This window comes from Tiliqua scincoides, chromosome 3 (assembly GCF_035046505.1).
Source record: "Tiliqua scincoides isolate rTilSci1 chromosome 3, rTilSci1.hap2, whole genome shotgun sequence".
Taxonomy (NCBI): Eukaryota; Metazoa; Chordata; class Lepidosauria; order Squamata; family Scincidae; genus Tiliqua; species Tiliqua scincoides.
Window position 1 is genome coordinate 102491119 of NC_089823.1, and position 20295 is coordinate 102511413.

Sequence of the window (20295 nt, forward strand, 5' to 3'; positions counted from 1 at the left end):
ATCAGCGAAGGGCAAAGGAGGCAAAGGTGTATGTGACTTTCAATATCCCCACCCCATTCTTGTTGAGATAAAAAATCCGTGGATAAATAGGCTGCACCTGTATATAAATGCAGTACACAGTCTTTTTAAGAATCTTTTTTTCTTTACAGTTATGTTTTACTTTGTTCCACGAGATTCTAGTAACAGCTTCTTATGGTCTGGCCCCATAAGCTTACAATTCACAAATTGTTGCACAAATTAACGTTCATAGATCTATATTTTCTATACTTGTCCTGAACTTGTCCTGAGAAAGATATACTTTCCCCCACTTCATAGAAAAAGCTTATAGTAAGACTTGAAGTGATAGTTTGGGAGAGGATCTTTTGAAACTGTGCAAAATCAAAGTTACATCTTTCTTATTTAAATAGCGCTATCCATGAAAATGGGTCTTTACATAAAGTGAAATGATAGCTCCCTTTCCCAATGGTTGATAATCTAAGTTCTGGAAAATAGTAGAGGTTCAGCATGTTTAGTGGTGTGCCTTAATAACCTGTACTGTTCATGTCTGAGTGGTGGTGTACGTATGTGTCTCATTTTGGATACGAGCTGCTTATCAGCTTGCATTTGTACCCTTTTAAAAAACTCATTTGTTTTTCAGAACCAACAGACTTGCACTTCGGGAAGTTCTGTAGTTCGTTGTGATAAACTTGATCAATCTGAAATCAAGAGCCTGCTGATGTGTTTCCTTCATATTTTGAAAAGCATGTCAGATGGTAAGCAAAAATTGGTTACATTCACTTTTTTAAATTGTGAAGGTGTGATCATATAGAACATGGGTGTCCAAACATTTGGCAGGAGGGCCACATCATCTTTCTTACACTGTGTTGGAGGACTGGATAAAAATAATTAATTTTCATTTAAAATTTGAACAAATTTACATAAATGTATATATCAGAGATGGAACTTATATGAATGAAGGTGTAACAATATGAATGAAGGTGTAACTTATATGAATGAAGGTGTAACAATAGCTCAAGGCCTATTAAAGTCCTTGCCCAAAGCAAGGCCAGCCTCTTCTTTGCTGCTACTGCTGCTTCACAGACAAGAAACAGCAAGCAGTGGATGGAGCCCTCGGCCTGCAGCTTGTGCGAGAGGTCAAACAGCTGGCCCTTGTGCTGAGAGTAGTCGTGTTAGGCCAGAGTGGGCTCCAGCAAGTCTCCAGAGGGCCACAGGTTTATTGGAGACTGAGAGCTCCCCGTGGGCTGGATTTGAGGGGTCTTCGAGGGTCGCAAATGGCCCGCAGTCTGGGGTTTGGGTACCCTAATATAAAAGCTTCATCTTTCAGAACACTTGTAGTATTCCATGCTTCACTGTTTGAATAACTGGGAAAGTGATAGAATGTTGTAGCGTCTGTCAGATTAGTTCATGCTTTTGTATAATACTCAAAGTATTTATTTGAATAATTGAAATGTCAAGATGTATATGAAGGGCTTTGTGCACTTCAAAAAAAATTGGGCTTAAGAAATCCAAATTATTTAACCTTTATAAAATAAATGAACGTAAATGAAGCATGCATGGATTTTTTACTTTCATAATTTGGAATAAAATCTATTTCTGCTAACCGTAAGATGGCGCAAAGAGCCATCCAGTAAGATAATTTTGTTAGCTCGATCCTTTTGACATAATTTTTGTTTACCTTTAACATGGACCTCTCTCTCTCTCACACACACATAAGTAAAGCCAGTCCCTTCTCTTATCATGGTGGTTTAATCAGTTAGATAGAAACAAAATATAGAACTTTTTCTTTATCATTCATGGTCCCTGCCCAGCTCAACAGAATGAATACAGAATGAGAACTTACAGCCGAATCCTGAGCTACCTGGAGTGTGGGGCTGCAGCAGCGCTGAAAATGGCTGCCACTGCATCCTACACACTCTGGGTAGCCGTCGGCGACTCCTCAGGAGAAGGGGACTTTTGTCCCCTTCCCCCGGATAAAGAGAGGAGCCCCGCAATGGAGCTACTTGATTCACCCAAAGGTCGGCAGTGAATTGAGAACCTTTGTGTCAGGCAGTGAGCCAAACATGGAGGCTTTGGATCTGGTGGAGCTTTGCTCTACTGGTCCTGCCTCCTCCATGCCCTCTCCCTGCCTCCTCCCTCCCTGGAATGCCTCCTCCCTGGCTCCCCCCACATCTCCACTTACATCTCAGCTGCTCGACGGTCCACGTGACTGCCAAGTGGCAGAGCTCCAGTGGCTGTCTGGTGGTAGCCCAGCACCAGTCAGCACTGGGCTACCACCGGCGCTCGCCCAGCACTAGGGCCTGCAAACGTGCCTTATGGCATGTTTGCAACAATGCATGCTGGCGGTAAACTGGCGCACACTGTTTAGGATTAGGCCCTTAATTACTTGAGTACCTCCTATTTGCCCCTGCTTCCATCTGAACCTCCAAATTTGGAAACCTTTGAATTGGGAATCATACAAGAGAATATGTTTAATCTCTCACTACATATTGCACCACTTCTCAATACTACAAAATTAATTAAATTATACAGTTAAAATGGGAATAATTTTACTGATTAATCTTTAACATGACAAATTTTGTTCTAGGACACACATGAGTTTGGTGTAATCCTCCTTAGTATAAAATAAGTAGAATATGAGCAGACTCACTTTATCCTTGTAAATTTTGGTTATGGTGGGTGATGTTGTTCTACAAGGTGTAACTTAGTGTAGAGAAGGATGGAGGGAGTTCAGCATATTTATTTGTTCAGCATAATGTCTGCTTTCTCCCCCTGAAGTCCATAAAATTCAAAATCATTGAACAGCTGGCAGGGATCTTAGCTTTTTATTAATGGTTTTATTGTCCTGTACTTTGTAGATGCTCTGTTCACATACTGGAACAAGGCTTCAACATCAGAACTTATGGATTTTTTCACAATTGCAGAGTGAGTTGGCTCATTTATTCTATTATGTTGTATGTTTCTGTTTCGAGCAAAACACCAATCCTTAAGTTAGGTCCATAGTAAGTATTGTATATAACACTGTAACTTCACAACATTTTCAACTTGGAGCCTGTAACTTCCTAATGAGGGAACATAACATTTTAGAAGTTTTCAAACCCACCCACCCACCTGTAACATGTGTGCACACTTACCTCTGCAAATCTACGGAGGTAACAGCATGTCACAGAAAGCAGTTAAGAATAAACCAGCTTCAACTTGAGCTATGCCATTTCTTCAGAAACTCCATTTGGAGTAGTGCAAAACCTGGCACTCTGTTCGAAGAACCAGGTTTGTGGTCAAGGGGTAGACTCAACCTTCCTCTGGATGTTTGTTGATTGTCATAGACTCGAAGTACCTATGCTCAACTTTGGTGAGTGTTCCAGGTGTACCCTTCATTGGGGACAGGGGATATGGCTATTGTCTCCACGCCTTGGTCACATTGAGATTTGATTGCCTTCATGCTATTTATGTGGGGCTACACTTGAATAAGTTCAGAGGTTGCAGCTAGTCCAGAATAGTGACTAAGCTGCTTTTCAACCCAGCGTTTGAAATCATGTGATTTCCTTGCTTCCAACTATATTGACCCCCAATTGGCTTCTGGGCACAACTGAACATGCTGGCCGTAATTTGATCCCAGGCTATAAAGATAACCTTAAAAGCCACCTTTCTCCATATGTTCCTGCCTGGTCATTAAGATCTTCTGCAAGGCCACTATTGTTTATCCTACCACTTTCAGAGATCTGATTGGCAATAACAAGGACTGAGCCTTTTGGATGGTGTCACCTGGACTGTAGAACTCCAATCCTCTGTTTGTACAGCCCCTTTCACTTGAGGTTGTTTTGCTGGCTACCAAAAATGTTGTCGTGTAATAATTTTTAGCTGCTGTTTTATTGGTCTGTGTCATTATTGGTTCATGTAATTTGCTGTTTTTGCTATTGTGTTTTATTTTCCATTACTTCAAGTATTTTCCTCCCTGGTTAGATAATTTGTTTGCAATGGAATGCCAACCACTAAGTATGGGCATTCTTGCTTTGGGAGAGGATAATCAGGAAAGTGAATCATCATGGAAAGGTTATTTCTTGGGGCAACAGTCAGTAATCTCTGTGGTGACTTCAACATGCATTCTCAGTGTGTGAATGGTGGTATCACCACTTCCTTTTATGTTGCTATAGTAACTTTCTAACATAAGTGGAGCCCAATTCAACTTCAGAAGTGCAGGTAATTAGTCCATGTCTCAAGTCTGAAGAGAACTGCATGGCTATCAGTTTCCCCCCTTCATTACCAGCTTCATTGATGCTGTTGTCCTAGTATCAGCAGTAAAACTAAGATATGGAGGAGATAAGAAAAGGAGATGGTACAGAGCTTCATCTAGCATGACATGGATTAGTCTTCCACTATTATTTCACAATAAAAGTACAGGACTTTCAATATAATATAATCCATTGGAGAAAGTCTGAAAATGTAACAGTTATTAGAGACCTGTCATTGAGAGGTACCTGAAACTACTAAAAACAGCACCATCACTTTTGGCAGCTACCATATTATGACTTTACATGGTATGGGAGAGCTAAATGTAATCTAGCTATTAGAAGAGTGGCAACTGCAACATGGGAATGTAGAGTAGGATGCAGGTACGTTGAGGAAGAAATTAAACAATGTATTGAAACTGCCTTGTCTTACTTTCATCCCTGCCTTTTGACCAGTAGCCGCAGTTAAGCTTTAACTAAAATGTCTAAACTTAAACTACAGTGACTATTATGTTCTTTGCAGAGTGTGCTTACATCAATTTCAGTACATGGGGAAGAGATATATAGCCAGGTACTGTGTATAATTTAAATTCATTGCATAGACTTATTGCTATACCTAAACATGTACAGAATGTCTTCAGTGCTTGTCAGTAAAATCATATACACTTAACACCAGAAAGGGATGCCTGTCGGTTTTAAGGTAAGTAAGTAACTGGACGTAAAGTAGTTCTTAGTTTTGGTATCACTTTGAAACTTCACCTCCAACTCTTGCACTGCATAAGGCCACACAAAGCATAGCTTTTCTTTGCACTGAGCTTTGAAACTTATGGAAATTACCCAGTGCCCGAATGATCCTGTGACAAGCTAAGGAAGTTGGCTCAAAATTATGTGTGACTCTTAAATGGTTCATACAAGCAAAACCTGACCCAAAATAATTCTGATCACACTTAACAAGGTTTGACAACATTGCTGTTTAGTGGGTGCAGAACCGAGGAGGCCCATGTTGGGCAGAGTGGCTCAGGAGGTTGGCAGCAGACTCTGCTGTCATCCCCAACCCCTCCTGGGCCCGATCCTCTCCCTGGCTCTCTCTCCTTCCATCCTTTTCTGCCTTCTCCCTGCTCTTCCCAACCCCAAAAAGGACTCTTAACTGCCCAGCGCGCTTTGGAGGCATCTTTCTGGCACCGAGGCCCAGAGCAGACTGGCCTGGCCTCACCACTGGTGCAGCATCCTCACCATTGGGGGCAAAGTGCTTTACGGCACTCACACAACAGCTGTTGCCAGGGCAGTGCGCCAGCCACCGGCACTTCCCTGGCTTAGGTTTGGGTCATAAGTGGTTTATTCCAGATAGGAATATAGGAAGTTGCAGCTTGAATATATGAAAAAGTACCATAGCATATATTTTCCTCTGCCCAGAAGTTCTGTAGAATCCATTCCACCTGCCTAGCTGTTGATTCTGCCTCTGGTCTTTACAGAGGCAAACAACATGAAAGAAGTCATGGCAAAATCAAAATTTGGGAAAAAATTCTCTTCTATTTATCAAGATATATTCTGAATCTACCTCATTGCAAAATAAACTAAATGTTAGGGAAACAGGTTCAACCTAACCTTAGCCCTTAAATTTTGATTTTCCGTGTGTCAGAATATTTTTCCCCCATGGAGGATACTTTATGCAAGCTCTCAACTACAACTTGAAGTGGTACAGCCCAGGTGAGATGGGCCCCTGAGCTGGTGCTTGTGAGAACTAGGTTGCTGGAACTTGAGTGTCAACAGTGCTTGTGCTGTTGTGTCTTTGAATGAGGAGTGAAATAGCATATATTTCTACAATGTCATACTTTTAAAAATTATATCAATTTTTTAAAAATGTATGACACAAGCCAATCAACCAGATTGGTTTAAGCAGAGTGAATCAAACAGATTCACTACCCACCCCCACCTGCACATGCATTTAGCATGCCACAACAGTGTGCATGTCAGCACAGGCCCATCCTTGCACTTGCACATACTGTGCTTTCCTCATTATTCTCCACTACTATCTCCATATCTACCAGAGCTTCTGCTAAAGTGCCAGGAGTATTCTAGGAGCAGATACTAACCCTAACCCTGGTCACATTACATGAAACAAAGGAGAGGGAAAGGCAGATCACTTTTCCCGAGTACTTGAGAAAAGCAGTGGAGTAGGAAGAAGATGTGAACCCCCCCCCCCCCATCCTGGAACAGCAATTAAGTGGAGTGGTCAGGCAGACACTAGGGGAGGTAGCAAATGGGCCTAGGTTGCGGGGCATCCTTTGCCAGTTTGCCATCTCTCCCAACCTTCCACCTGATGTATCTGCTTCAGTCAACCATGCACCCCTGTACCTTATGCATTTTTGTCTCAGAAACGAAATTTTTTTCCATTTGTTTGATTTGATTTCTTTAAACTTTGACTTTAAGTACATCGTGCTGTACTTGATATTCTCATTAGCAGGTTCATTGTAGAGAATGTATTGAATAGTTTTTGATTTATTAACATATTAGACTGCACTTTTCAGAGAAAAAAAATTGTGTTGGATATGGAAATAAATTGAAGTGAAAACTTGCATGTTTCTGATGTTTGTTTGGATTATTTAAGAGGTTCATAAAGAAATATTAACTTTCATGTTGAGGTGCACCAAAGGAATGTGTTAGCATAAAAGTGCATGCAATCTTTACACACCCTATAGTTGAAAAAACAGGGACGTGTGTAATTCTGGTATTGGTTTTCATTTCTTGTCAGCTCTGGTGGTGGTACACACTAGGAGGTTAGTCTGTACTGATTGCTAACACAGATCACTTTTCTATTTCCTTCACTTGATTGCTGGCAAGTTTAACAAAGTATATGGCTCTACTCCCTTCCTGCCTCGGTAAGATACCAGAGTTAGTATCTTGCATAATTCTTGCATGTGTGCTTACTAATGACTCTCTGACTCCTTTTTCTCTTTTTGACATATTCATATAACAAGCAAGCTTTTATTAGTTCTAATTTTATTGCCATTTCTATATGTGTAGTAATCTACAGCTTTGAATTAAATATTTCTAGAGCAAGTTATGTGCCTCTGCTTTCAAACATTTTATAGGCGTTTGAATTTAAACATAACTAACTGTATTGCTGTGGAATGCTGCCTGTTTTGTTTTAGCTAATACAGAAAATCAAAATTCAGTGGTCAAGTAGTTAGTCCTCTTGACTTGAGTCTAAAGTTTTTTTTTTTCCCCAGACTTGCTCTGGGTGGCTATCTCTAGTCTGTCCAACTGTAAATAGAGAACATTCTGGTTGGGAAGTAAATCATATTGGCCGCACCTTCTGGTGTTGTGGGCTATTGATAGCTTGGCTGACTGGATAACCTCACCAGGATGTTACCTAACTAAAATTGATAATAGGCTGCATTGTATTTTCATCTACTAGTAGAGTTTTTGCTTGAGCTGCTTAACTAACTCTCTCCCTCTCTTGCTGCGGTGCAACATATCTAACTTTTGCTTCTGTCCCATTTCACCCATCTTGCAGGAACCAGGAGGGGTTGGGACCCATAGTTCATGATCGAAAATCTCAGACATTGCCTGTTTCCCGTAACAGAACAGGGATGATGCATGCCAGATTACAGCAACTGAGCAGCCTGGATAATTCTCTCACATTTAGCCACAGTAAGTTCCATGACATTTTAACAGCTGAAATCTCATCCAGTACCACAACACCAGAGACAGGTCGAAACCCACACCAGAGCATGTCATGGACTTTATTTTTCTAGGTCGAGCAGCTTCATAGATTCTGGTCACTGCTGAATAGCAATACCAAGTGTTGATCCAATGTGGAACATGCTTATTAACAGCATTTTAACACTAGTATTTTGATGAACTTCAAAATTATGAATTTAGGTTCTGTGGTGTTCATCTTGAACAATTCTTGTTTCCAAGTACCATTGGGAACTATTTCAATCAACTTACTCTCTTTCAAGAGCTTCTGAAAATGGTGAAATGTGCTTGGTTGATCATATGACCATCTTTTGGCATAAAGTTTAAGAGACAATACTTTGTAATAGTATAAAAGTACTGTGAAAAATGTTGTCCATGATTTAGTTTGGATGTGAAAAAGCACCCAATAATGAAGTGACTTTTTCTGTGTTTTCAGTGTGAGAAAAATATCAAGTTTGCTTGGAATTTCTGTAGACAATGGTAAGACAATCAGGTTGAAGTCAAGTTTCTGTTGCAATTGTTTTAGATAAAAGCTAGTTTTAAATCAGCTCTGGAACTATTTAAACTGTTGACTTCAACCTAAAGTTTTGTGACACTTCAAAGGATAAGAACAACATCTTATTGAAATAAATAGCATACTCACTGTGCACTGCTTGTATATTATTCAGATTGTGGTAAACCACAATACCATTTTACCACACATTTGCTCCTCATTTGGTGAAATTCTCCTTACCCCTTGGCAGAATGATGCAAACAGTTGTTACATTTTGATAAATTATCACTGTGATAAATGGATAAATGGTTGTTCAAGTTATATCTAATACATCTATATCTAATGTACTGGGTGAATTTAAAGTCAGTAGCTTTCAGGTGCTACAGTTCTAATTCAGTTCTTGCAAAGGTTTGGACTGAAAAAGCTAAATATTTTAAAATTTACTTAACAATACCTTTCTAGCGAGTTTTTCATCAGTGAGTTTCTAACTTGGTCTTCTGCAATTTTGCATTAACTCAGCAGTCCTAATAGTTGCTAATAAATTTCGAAGGTATTTTCAACTCTTAGATGATAATTTGAAAATTCTGGTTTGAAAGTTGCTCTAAGTTTCAAAAGCACAAATCCAAATTCATTTTTGAGGAATTTATTCCTGTTTTCTTTGAAGCCATTGCAATCGGAAGGCTTGTTAGTATAAAAATGGAAAATAACTGTTTGAACTGCAAAAGATTATTTTAGCTCTGGAGAACTTAATTATCATGAAACTTATAATAAAGGCCTAAAGATGAGTGACTTGGTAGGCACTTGAATTTGCGCTTTCTGATTTCTAACTGGAGAGGCTGCTGTTCAGTGATCTAAGACTATAGCATACTTTCCCAATATCATAGTTCATCTTGTTTAATTAGTTTGCAGGAACATGAGTTTAGAAGAATTATACTACTTAAAAACACACTTGAAGATGCTTTCCCCTTTGGTTACCTTAGTGCCGGTCTTCTGGAGACTGTTTATACAGCGAGCTGGTTGGAATCTTGGAAGACTTCTTCCTCATTGGACACTCAAACTGGCACATGTTCTGTTTTCCCAGTGTTCCATTCAGATGATATTCCCCCAATAGCTTTATAAGCACCCCGTAGAGCTCAAGAAAGACCCGTTTGAGCTCAAAGAAGAGCTTGAAGCTTTTCCCCATTCCCCCCCCCCCACCCCGGCTGCAGCCTCATGCAGATGCTGCTCTGGTAGGTCTTCTGACCTTTAGGAGTGGCTTTTGGGAGGTACAGGAGAAAAGACAGAAAACTTCCAGTCAGCAAGTAGAATGCCACTTGTTGCTGTTATCCTCTATTTTCAACCTTTTAAAAAAAACAAACTATATTATGAAAAGCCCTTTATCAAGTTTGTTAATAGCACCCTAGGGATTTTGTAGAAGGTATATGCATGCAACCCTATCTGCATCTTTGTCTTAAGCCCCTTTTTAAAAGAAGAATTTCTGCTTGGAGCCATGTTCTGTATTTGCAGGTTACCTTGCCCCTCATGCACATCCAGTGCTAGTTCTCTGTTACTTCATATAATAAAGGGTTCAAGAGCGGCTTGATTAGTTTTTCATATTATGGGAAAAAGAAGTTTGATTTAGTTATTTGATTTTCTCTTTTCTTTGAATTTTTCATTGAAAAGCAGTATATAAATACTGTTAATAATAATAATTTAAATTGTATTCATGTTTTTCCTTTTGAAAGGAAGATACAGTATGTATTCTTGAGCCTATTACCTTTACAGTGTGTTCTCTTTAAAGTGTGTGCTTTTACCTTTACAGTGTGTTCTTAATGACAGCAATATCTATTTTAATATTATAATTCTTTTCAATCAATGTTAAGAAGAGAGGAAATAACTTGGGGAATGAAAAGATAACTTGGAAATGAACAGACAATCCGTAACAGTTGGATTGCTTTTTACTGTTTTTAGTGCTCCAACAATACAAGACAACTGCAGATACAGTTAATGACAAAAGAAACTTCTTTTTCTGCACTTTACAAATTCTAACAAAGTTGGTGTATAGGAGCACAAGATACACTAAGCTTTTTAGGTTAATTCTGCAGATTTCTGATAGTATAAAAGAAAATAATTGGTTATTTGGGAAAAAATTAGCATGATAGCAAGCTAAAATGGTTGATCATTAGATTAGTTGCATAGTTGAATTAAGACTGGGTATCTTCCATGGCCAGCACTTTCCAAGCTGTGTATTTGGGGCACACCAGTATGCTGCAAGATAACTACTAGTGTGCTCTATGGGAGAAACTAATTAAATTGAAATGAACTAATTTTAGAAATGGGTTATGTCAGAATGCCAGATGCAAGGGAGGGCACCAGGATGAGGTCTCTTGTTATCTGGTGTGCTCCCTGGGGCATTTGGTGGGCCGCTGTGAGATACAGGAAGCTGGACTAGATGGGCCTATGGCCTGATCCAGTGGGGCTGTTCTTATGTTCTTATGAATGATTCTGTGAGCCTGGTGTGTATGTACCCACAGCGGAAGTTCACTACTTGTAATTCTGTTCTATGTCTCCATTGAGTATGATTGGAACATTCAATTATTTCTGATGCAGAGATGCATCAGAACAATCTGTCTGTACAGGCAGCTACCTGTTGTCTTGCTGCATAAGTCTGGTGCTTATTCCCACCCAATCAGAAAGCATGTACAAGAATGGTGATTAACTGAGAACGCTAAGAGCTGGATTCCTCTTAAATTGGGTAAATCTCAATCTTGCACTATCATAATGTATGCAAACCTGGGTGTACTTCCAGTTCAGAAAAATACAAATCATGCTTTGTCAAGAGATTGAAGAACTCTACCCAAGACCAGAATGATTGCTTCTTTTTGAAAACATTTTGTTGTTGTGATCTTTTTTAAGTAGCTTAATCCCATCTGTGTTTAGACTACTTTTTTTGGTGTACTAATGCAGTATTATAACAAATTCAACAGTCTGTTTTCTTACTTGTACTGTCATCACTACTTTTTGGCTTAAAACTGTTTCAAAAATGAAGTAATCATTTACCTAATCTAAACTCATAACTGTGTGCAGACATTTGTTACCTCTTTTTAATTGGTTTCCTTTGATATTTATATCTTCAACTGTAGAATTTCTGGAAGATGTATAACAGTGTCACTCTGCTACCACTTGTCATTTTTAGTTGTAAAAGTCTCATTCAAAGTAATAACTGCTTCAAATTTTCACAGGTTATGCTCATTCAGATTCGGATGTTCTTCATCAGTCTTTACTTGAAGCCAACATTGCCACTGAAGTTTGCCTTACAATTCTAGATACTTTATCTTTATTCACAATGGCATTTAAGGTATGTTTTAAGAGACTGGAATGGGTTTTCTCCTCCAATATTATAAAAACAATTACACGTGTGGGTGACGGTGAGAGTGAGAGAAAGAGAGAGAAATCACAGATATGGGGAAACCCTATCAAAATAGTAGCCCCTGCACCCCCTGCCCATTACAGTACCTTCATTTTTGTGTAATCGCATTAGAAGAATTGATGTTTTTTGCTTTAACAAAGCAACTTCCTTGCTGAACTGCATGCTACAGGGAGACTAAGGGCCAAACCCTAGCCAGTTTTTTTTTCTGTGTCTTTCAAAACCTTTATTGGCATATGACACAGACACATACACAGAAAAGAAAGCAAATCACAAAGCTATAAGAGGTAAAGAAACTTCCAGAATACAACTCGTTTCCCAAGTTATGTTAGCAGCGTTTCAAAAGATATTTTAAGAAGATCCCCATAGTCTCAATTATAGTTGGGTTTTCAGATGACAACAATTGGATGTAATCTGAACAATCTGCCCACTTGCTAAAATAGGGGACTAATTATTTCTTGCTGGCATTTATATAAAGTGTACTGTGTAGAATCATGTGTGGAACAGATTCTACAATATCCAATCCACAGATACAGCATCTTTCATTATATGGAATCTTTTTAAACCTTCCATATGACTCGGCGGAGGGGACTACATTACACGTGGCCAAAGTGAAGGTCCTATGTTCATAAGAGCACTTTAAAAGATTGACATACAATGGCAAGTAGCCAACTCTAGAGATCTGGAAGCTCAGCAGGGAGCAAAATTTTTCACAGCACTATGTAAACTCTGTGCTTGAATGTCCAAGTATATCTTTTTGATTAGTTGGTATGCCGCCATAGTGGGCATCAAACCCAACAACTCCACATTAATAGTAATTGTTCTGATTTTGTGAAGACCATCTCAGAGCCCACCAGTTTTCCAGTGCCAGTGCAGCTGTGCCAGTGATGTGTGCGCTGCATCCTGTGGTGGGGAGGCATTCATAAAGGCCTCCTCAAGGTATGGGAACATTTATTCTCTTACTCAGGCTGCATTGCGGTTGCACTTGTGTTGCAAAGTTGGATAGAATTGGCCCCTAACTGAATGTTAACAGGAAGTTTCTGTTAATATTCAGTCACCCTCTAGTGTTCAGGTTGGTTGCCTGCAATCATGTTCTTCAGCAAGGAAATTCCTTTGTTAAAGCAAGAAAGACCTATGCTTCCAACGCGACTCCACAAAACTTAAGGTACTGTAATGGGCAGGGAATATGGGGGCTTCTATTTTCATTGTTCCCCCATATCTGCGGTTTCTGGATTGTGCAGTCCTCCTCCCCCCACAATCTGTGGATCTATAGATCACTGAATCTTCAGATACCGGATCCATGGATATGGGCGGGCAGGGGTTGCCTGTACAAGGAGTTCCCCATATCCATGGTTTCACTTCACATATGTCCATGGCCTCTGTCTGACTCAGACTGAGCCTTAGAATGGGGAAAAAAATTCACTTCTGGTTTGTTTGTTTTTTTGTAAAGCCAGGAATGATGGTTTTTAATGCCTTTTAAGGCATTCCCTGGACCCCCTAATGCCTTTCAAGGCATTAAAAACATCTCTTTAGGTTTTATGAAAAAACCAGAAGTGACTTTTTCATTCTAGGGTCCAATCTTAGCGTGGCAGAGGCCCAGGCGTCTGCAGCTTCTGCTGGGCTGAGAGGATACTCCAGAGCAGGGGTCTCCAAACCCTGGCTCAGGGGCCAGATGCAACCTGCGGCAAGCCTCTATCCAGCCCATAGCAAGCCTCTTGTCTCCTGAAAGCCTCTGGCCCACTTGGCCAAACATGACTGGAACTATGCTCTGGTTGCATCTGGAGGGTGTTCTAAGGGCCAGAGAGGTTGAATGAATGAGCCTATTGATTCATTTATTCACCCATCTAAGTTCCATCTCTAATTTATTTAAATAAATTTTATATTTACGTTTTTTTCGCCGGCCCTCAACACTGTGCCAGATATTTGATGCAGTCCTCTTGCCAAAAAGTTTGGAGACCCCTGCTGCAGAGGCAAGGAGAGCAGAGCTTCCCTCATCCCCGGAGGCTGGCAGGTGTTGGCCAGTATCCACGGTTTCTGGAACCCCCTGTATCCGGAACAAAACCCTGGTGGATCTTGCAACAGGCCCGTACTAATTGTGGTTTAATTCAAAAATGATTTAAATATTGTTAAAATGTGCATAACAAAAGTGGTGCTTCACAAAGCACCTTTTGATATGTATATACTTTTCTACTGTTCTTAAACTTCACATTCCAGCACTGGATGTGACATTTTAACCCCTCTTTGGGGACAAACAACTAGAAAAATTCCCTGCTGGACATCTCTGAATAAGGGTGAATGCAATTTTTAGTAATTAATACAGTGATCAAATGGCCTATTGAACATCATCACCTCAGTGTTATTTTTTTTAATGACCTGCAGTGTCAAGACATGACCTATGTGATTTGAGAAGAAAGAGCTGATGTTTGAGACACTTAAATCCAAACTTCACTTGGGTGCACAGAAATAGTTATACATTAGATCTATGGCTAACTACTGTATTTAGGATGTTTTAAATAAAATATGATGGAATCATATTTTAAAAAAACACAACCTTGTGCCCTGTGAGGATTCTCCAAACTTGCTGTATATTAGAAATATCCTAGTTAACCACCAGGGCAACACACAAGTCTCACCTCTGTATCTGTAGTTTTAACTAACTGTATATAGTTTTAACTAATCATGGGTTCAGAACCCAAGCTCCCAGACATGACCGGAGATGTTCACTGCGGGCCTCAGAACACCTCTGGACGGCAACAGGAGATCATTTTTGGTTGCATCTGGAGGTCCTACGAACCAGACGTGTGGATTTGTTTATGTGTGCATTTTGGTATCCACATAGCATCTGGGAGGGAATCCCCCATGAATACCAAGCTCCCACTGTATTTTGGGCAGATCTGTCATATAGCCAGGAATTTTGTGATAATGGATGTACCTAAAGTGTGGTCAAAATATGAATTATCTTGTTTTAAGACTCAGCTGCTGACGGATCATGGGCATAATCCTTTGATGAAAAAGGTATTTGATGTATACCTTTGCTTTCTACAAAAAAATCAGTCTGAAACAGCATTAAAAAATGTCTTCAATGCCTTAAGGTCTCTAATTTTTAAGGTGAGTAGTCTTACAATTTAGTTTTTAATTGTGTGCCATACTGTTTGTTGGTTCAGATCTTGCTATATTATTTATGTGCTACCTCTGTAATGGGCCAATTTAGATATGCAAAGAAAGGTGTGGGATGGCTTTTTTTGCAGATAGCATCTCTTCTTAATCAGGAGATTTTTCAGGGTTCACATTTTAGAGGGAATGAAAGACTAAGGGTGCCTCCTGCTGTGCTGCCATTGAACTTAGGGCGCAATCCTAACCCTTTATGTCAGTGCTTTCCAGCACTGGCATAGCGATGCCAATGGGGCATGTGCTGCATCCTGCAAGTGTCACTCACGGAGGCCTCCTCAAAGTAAGGGCATGTTTGTTCCCTTACCTCAGAGCTGCATTGCCCTTATGTCATTGCTGGAAAGGACTGACATAAGGGGTTAGGATTGTGCCCTTAGTCTGGTATTTATATGCTGAATTTCAGATAAATTACTGCTTAAGTTTGCAAAGCACCTATTTCAAGACAGTAGACTGGCCCTGATATTCAGCAAGAGTTATTCTTGCTCAGAAGCAGGGTTCTATATGCTTTTACTAGATTGATGAACCCACTGTGTAAGATATTGGTACACACACAGAAACCTGAGCTACAGAGCCTATATCTGACAGCCAGGGTGGTGAAGTTAGTTTTTCCATTACTGTATTAGGAAAGAATATATAGGTGGACCTCATTATCCACGAGGGTTCTGTTCCTGGACCCCTTGCAAATACCAAATTCTGCATGATATCAAATCACGTGGATTTTGGGGTCCACTGAACACAGCTCCAGTCACCTCCGGAGGTTTCAGGTTGGGCCAAATGTGGCCCAGTGGGGTCTAGACGAGCCATAGCTCAAAATCCATGGATTAAAAATTTGCTGATAAGTAGGCTCAACCTGTTTATGGAGTCATGTGATGTTTAACACCCATTCAGTTTAAGCCAGTACTGTTGTTCTGGTTTAAATTGTGATTCCTCTGGGGATAGGAGTAGTTATAGTGCAGGAGAGAATTGAATCCAGACTCCACTCTCTTCACACATACCCCACCAAAAAACCAGGTAGTAAACGCTATCACAGTTGCCCTTTTTTGGCATATGGAAATTTGAAATCCGTCTTGAGGGCAATCTCCATTCTGATTAATCTTTGACCTGTCAGGAAAGTTGCAACTTTCCTTACAAGCCACAAATTATTAGCTAGGCCAGTGGTTCCCAAACTGGGTTGCAACCAATTGATGGGTTGTACCCCAGTTTTTGGTGGGTTGTGACACTGGCAAGCTGATAGCTGACAAGGAAAATGTACTAAGCCCTATTGAAACTGAAGGAGTCGCACATGTGTGTTTACTCATGAGTGAGAAATGTACCTTGGTCCACTGCAAATGGGAATACAAGGCCACTAGAATTCAAGGAATATGGAACTCAGCAAGGCTTCAAAGGCAGCCCCCTCCACCATAGTAAAAAGGATGAAAACAGAGACTTGTACAGCTGCGTAAAGTGAAACCTTTTTAAAAAGTCATATAAAGCTAGTTGCGTCCTGATGGAGTGTCATTTTTAAAAAGTGGGTCCTGGTGTTAAAAGGTTTGTAAACCATTGAGCTAGGCTTATGGGGTAGACAGGCTATTCAGACTTTTTGTAGGCTAGTAAATATTGTGAATTTGTTTGCAATGATTACATTAGGGCTTCCCCAAATACATCAGTATGTTTGGACTGATGGTCCCAAAATACATCAGTATGAAGTTTAGATTCTGGTTTTTGTTTTTTAAAGCAATTCAATGGGCCTATTTTATGACCCTTTCAGATGAAAAGTCCAATTCATTTGAAATCATTTCTGCTGCATAGTAAAATTCCAGTACTCTAGCATACAGTGGTCCAGTGCTCCCAATAGCCTGGCACCAAATATGCCGGCCCCTCCGTTTTGCCAGCCAGGCTACAGAAGTTCCTCTGGGACAGCTTGAGCCAGTTGAATGTAAAGTAAATAAAGTACTATAGCAACAGAGACACTAGATCAGGGATCAGCGAGGACACAACAGTGCATCAGTCAGAATGGGTTAAGTCAGAATGCCAGATGTAGGGGAGAGCACCAGGATGAGGTCTCTTGTTATCTGGTGTGCTCCCTGGGGCATTTGGCGGGCCGCTGTGAGATACAGGAAGCTGGACTAGATGGGCCTATGGCCTGATCCAGTGGGGCTGTTCTTATGTTCTTATGTTCATCTCAGTAGTTCCGCATATTTGATAATCCACCACCGCACAGGTCAGGGGTGTCAAACATAAGGCCCGGGGGCCGGATGTGGCCTGCGGAAGCTTTTTATCTGGCCCTCAGGCTCTCATCTGCTGAGCAGTGCTAAGGAGTTTCTGCTCAAAGGGCAGCCCACGTGAAAATTGGGCTCTCCCATGTCTTCAAATATGATCAAGATTTGCATATTTTCTCTTCTATCATTTGCAGCTAATTATTATTAACAGTATTTATATACCGCTTTTCAACTAAAAGTTCACAAAGCGGTTTACAGAGAAAAATCAAATAACTAAATGGCTCCCTGTCCCAAAAGGGCTCACAATCTAAAAAGATGAAAATGAATACCAGCAGACAGCCACTAGAACAGACAGTGCTGGGGTGAGGTGGGCCAGTTACTCTCCCCCCGCTAAAAAAAGGAGCACCCACTTGAAAAAGTGCCTCTTACCCAATTAGCTAATGAGTTCCTAAGTGAGAAAAAGTGCTTATTTTTGTTATGACCTGTTTAATGACATCACTTCCTGCCTAATGACATCACTTATGGCCCTCAGCAGGCATCATGTATGCTATTCGGCCCTCTGTGTGAAATGACACCCCTGGCATAGATCCTGACAGTGCCAGATCATCAGAAATTTACTGTACTTTGCTTCATTTGTTTGATACTCAGGTTTGTTTGATGATCCTACTTTAAGGATCTTCTTTTTTTTACTTCTTTTTAACTTTGAGTTAACGTTTTCTGTGTTCTGCAGTTTCCATCTACATTTTATGAAGGGAGAGCTGACATGTGTTCCGCATTATGCTATGAAATTTTGAAATGCTGCAACTCCAAACTGAGTTCAATTCGAACAGAAGCTTCACAACTCCTTTATTTCTTGATGAAAAATAATTTTGATTACACAGGAAAGAGATCGTTTGTAAGAACACACCTACAAGTGAGTACCATTTTACTTATTTGAGTTTTAGAGAGACTAAATAGTAAGATTTTCTTCTGTTGTTTTCTGAAAATGCTAGGATGTGTATTTACGAACTCGGTCATTTGTTTCATCTTGTTTTCACTTTTCTCCACAAGTTTGGAAATCTCAGATTGATCTATTAAAAAAATTTCTATTCCACTGTTCCCTTTCCAAGGCAAATTGCTCAAGGTTCCTTACAACAAATTTTCATAAAAACAATTTAAAAAGCATACTATATAAAAAAGTTATACCTACAATAAATAAAAATCATACAATGTATTAAAAATACCCTTTCCCTAATGGAGGAGGTGCATTCCATACTGATGGGTTAGCCCCTCGCACCAGTATAAGGCAGGGCCAGCTGGAACTCATGACTCTCATGCACTGGGCTCTCAACTTCCCCAGGCTGGTACTGCCTCATAGCAGGAATGGTTGCCAGCTGGTTGGCTCCAATTGGAAGAGCTATGTAGACAGAAAAATTTGTAGTCATTTCCTTTCTACCCCTTTGCTTCCTTTCAAATCATATGAGAGAGAGCTGGTGCAAGTCCCTTATGCCAGTCCAGGAGGGTAACTAACATGCCATAAAGCATGTTTGCCCCTCCTTTAGAGTCAGCTGGGCCGGCACAGGGATGCGTGCTGGCCTGCAGAGGCTGAATTCAGCCTCCGCGTAGACTCTGATAGGGAGCTTTGCGTCAGCTGATGTAAGGCCCTGGGGTGGACAGGAGGGAGGTGTTCTGGGGTAGGGGGAGGGCGGGGGAGGGCAGGAACGGGGCTAGGAGGCAGGGCTGGGACCCGGCAGATATGCTGGATCCTAGCCCCTGTTCCCGAGCAGCATGGAGCAGCTGCAAGCCACTCTGCTCTCCTCAGATTTATGCTACCTCCTACTTTGTAATTAAATCACCTGGGGAACAACTTCTAAACGTGTTGTGCATCTACTTAAAGCCTATTTCTTTTTGATAGTGCATGGATGGTGTCTTACTATAAATCCATGTAAGAAAAACATGATCCTAACTAATTGCTCTGGTTTTTTGTTTTTTTTGTTTTGTTTTTTCGCTGTTAACAGTTCAGAGGTGGACCTACATAAGCATATTGCCATGGCATTATATAAAAAAGGGGGTAGAAGTCACTGTAATTTGGCCATTCATAAATCCCACTTGGCAAATGAAATAAGAATTGGAACTTTGGAAATTTTTAGGTCCAGGACTTGTCTTTTGTGAGTCATTGTAATTGAAATTGAACAGACAAAAAATATTTATTTACTCAGCGTGTAAGTAGTCTGTGGAACTCCTTGCCCAGGGTGTGGTAATGGCATCTGGACTAGATCACCTTTAAAGGAGGATTGGACAGATTTCTGGAGGAAAAGTCCATCAGAGGTTACAAGCAATGATGCGTATGTGCAACTTCCTGGTTTTAGAACCAGGCTACCTCTGAATGCTAGATGCAACGGCAACAGGATGCAGGTCTCTTGTTGTGTGCTCCCTGAGGCATCTGGGCCACTGTGAGATTAAGGAAACTAGACCAGATGGGCCTTTGGACAGGTCCAGCATGGTTCATCTTATGTTCTTATGGATGGAAGGACATTCTGAGGCATCTCAGAAGCCTCTGGGATTCATTCTTAGGTGCATGGAGGCCACGCATGGCATCTCTGTGCATCAGAATGCCCTCTGGATGAAACCAGAAGGCAGTTCTAGTTGTACCCAACTCCTGGGCCACAGACTGGTACCGGTATGTGGCCTGTTAGTAACTAGGCCACACAACAGGAGGTGAGCAGCAAGCAAAGCTGTTGGTTTCCAGGTAAACCCCAACCCTAACTTACACCTGAGACTGGCCTCAGCAGCGGGAGGAGGGTGAGAGAGCACAAGATAGCTGTCAAGGAGCAAGCGTCTGGCCTCCCTGAGCCTTGCCCGGCCCCACTGCTCTGGCGGGGAAGTGCCAGGGAACCCTGGGGCCTACTGGGCAGTCTCCAACTGACAATGCAGGAGCCTCCGGCTGCTCCCACCAGGGGAGATTGGCTTAGGGACCTGCTGTCCACAGGCGACAGAAGGTGGGAAGCCTCCCCAATGCCACAGGCAGTGGAAGGCGCACCCTAGTATGGCAGGCAAGAAGGGAGCGGGCTGGCTGGAGGGAGACAGGCTGAGAGGGAGGAGCGAGGCTCTGCTAGCCACCAG

At 41.0% G+C, this 20295-nt stretch overlaps 1 protein-coding gene across 8 annotated transcripts in view; it reads left to right on the plus strand.

Moving 5' to 3' along the window:
• DOCK9 (dedicator of cytokinesis 9) overlaps nt 1–20295 on the plus strand; it is a 162972-nt gene that overhangs the window by 122109 nt on the left and 20568 nt on the right. For 2 of the 8 annotated variants that reach the window (XM_066620091.1, XM_066620092.1), the window contains exons 35-41: nt 638–752; nt 2856–2922; nt 4750–4797; nt 7744–7880; nt 11643–11758; nt 14798–14935; nt 17924–18106. In XM_066620091.1, coding sequence (XP_066476188.1) covers nt 638–752; nt 2856–2922; nt 4750–4797; nt 7744–7880; nt 11643–11758; nt 14798–14935; nt 17924–18106 — 804 coding nt within the window. Of the gene's footprint in view, nt 1–637; nt 753–2855; nt 2923–4749; nt 4798–6978; nt 7004–7743; nt 7881–8364; nt 8409–11642; nt 11759–14797; nt 14936–17923; nt 18107–20295 lie in introns of those variants that run through there. The other 6 variants (XM_066620093.1, XM_066620099.1, XM_066620095.1 and 3 more) reach the window with 4 other exon arrangements.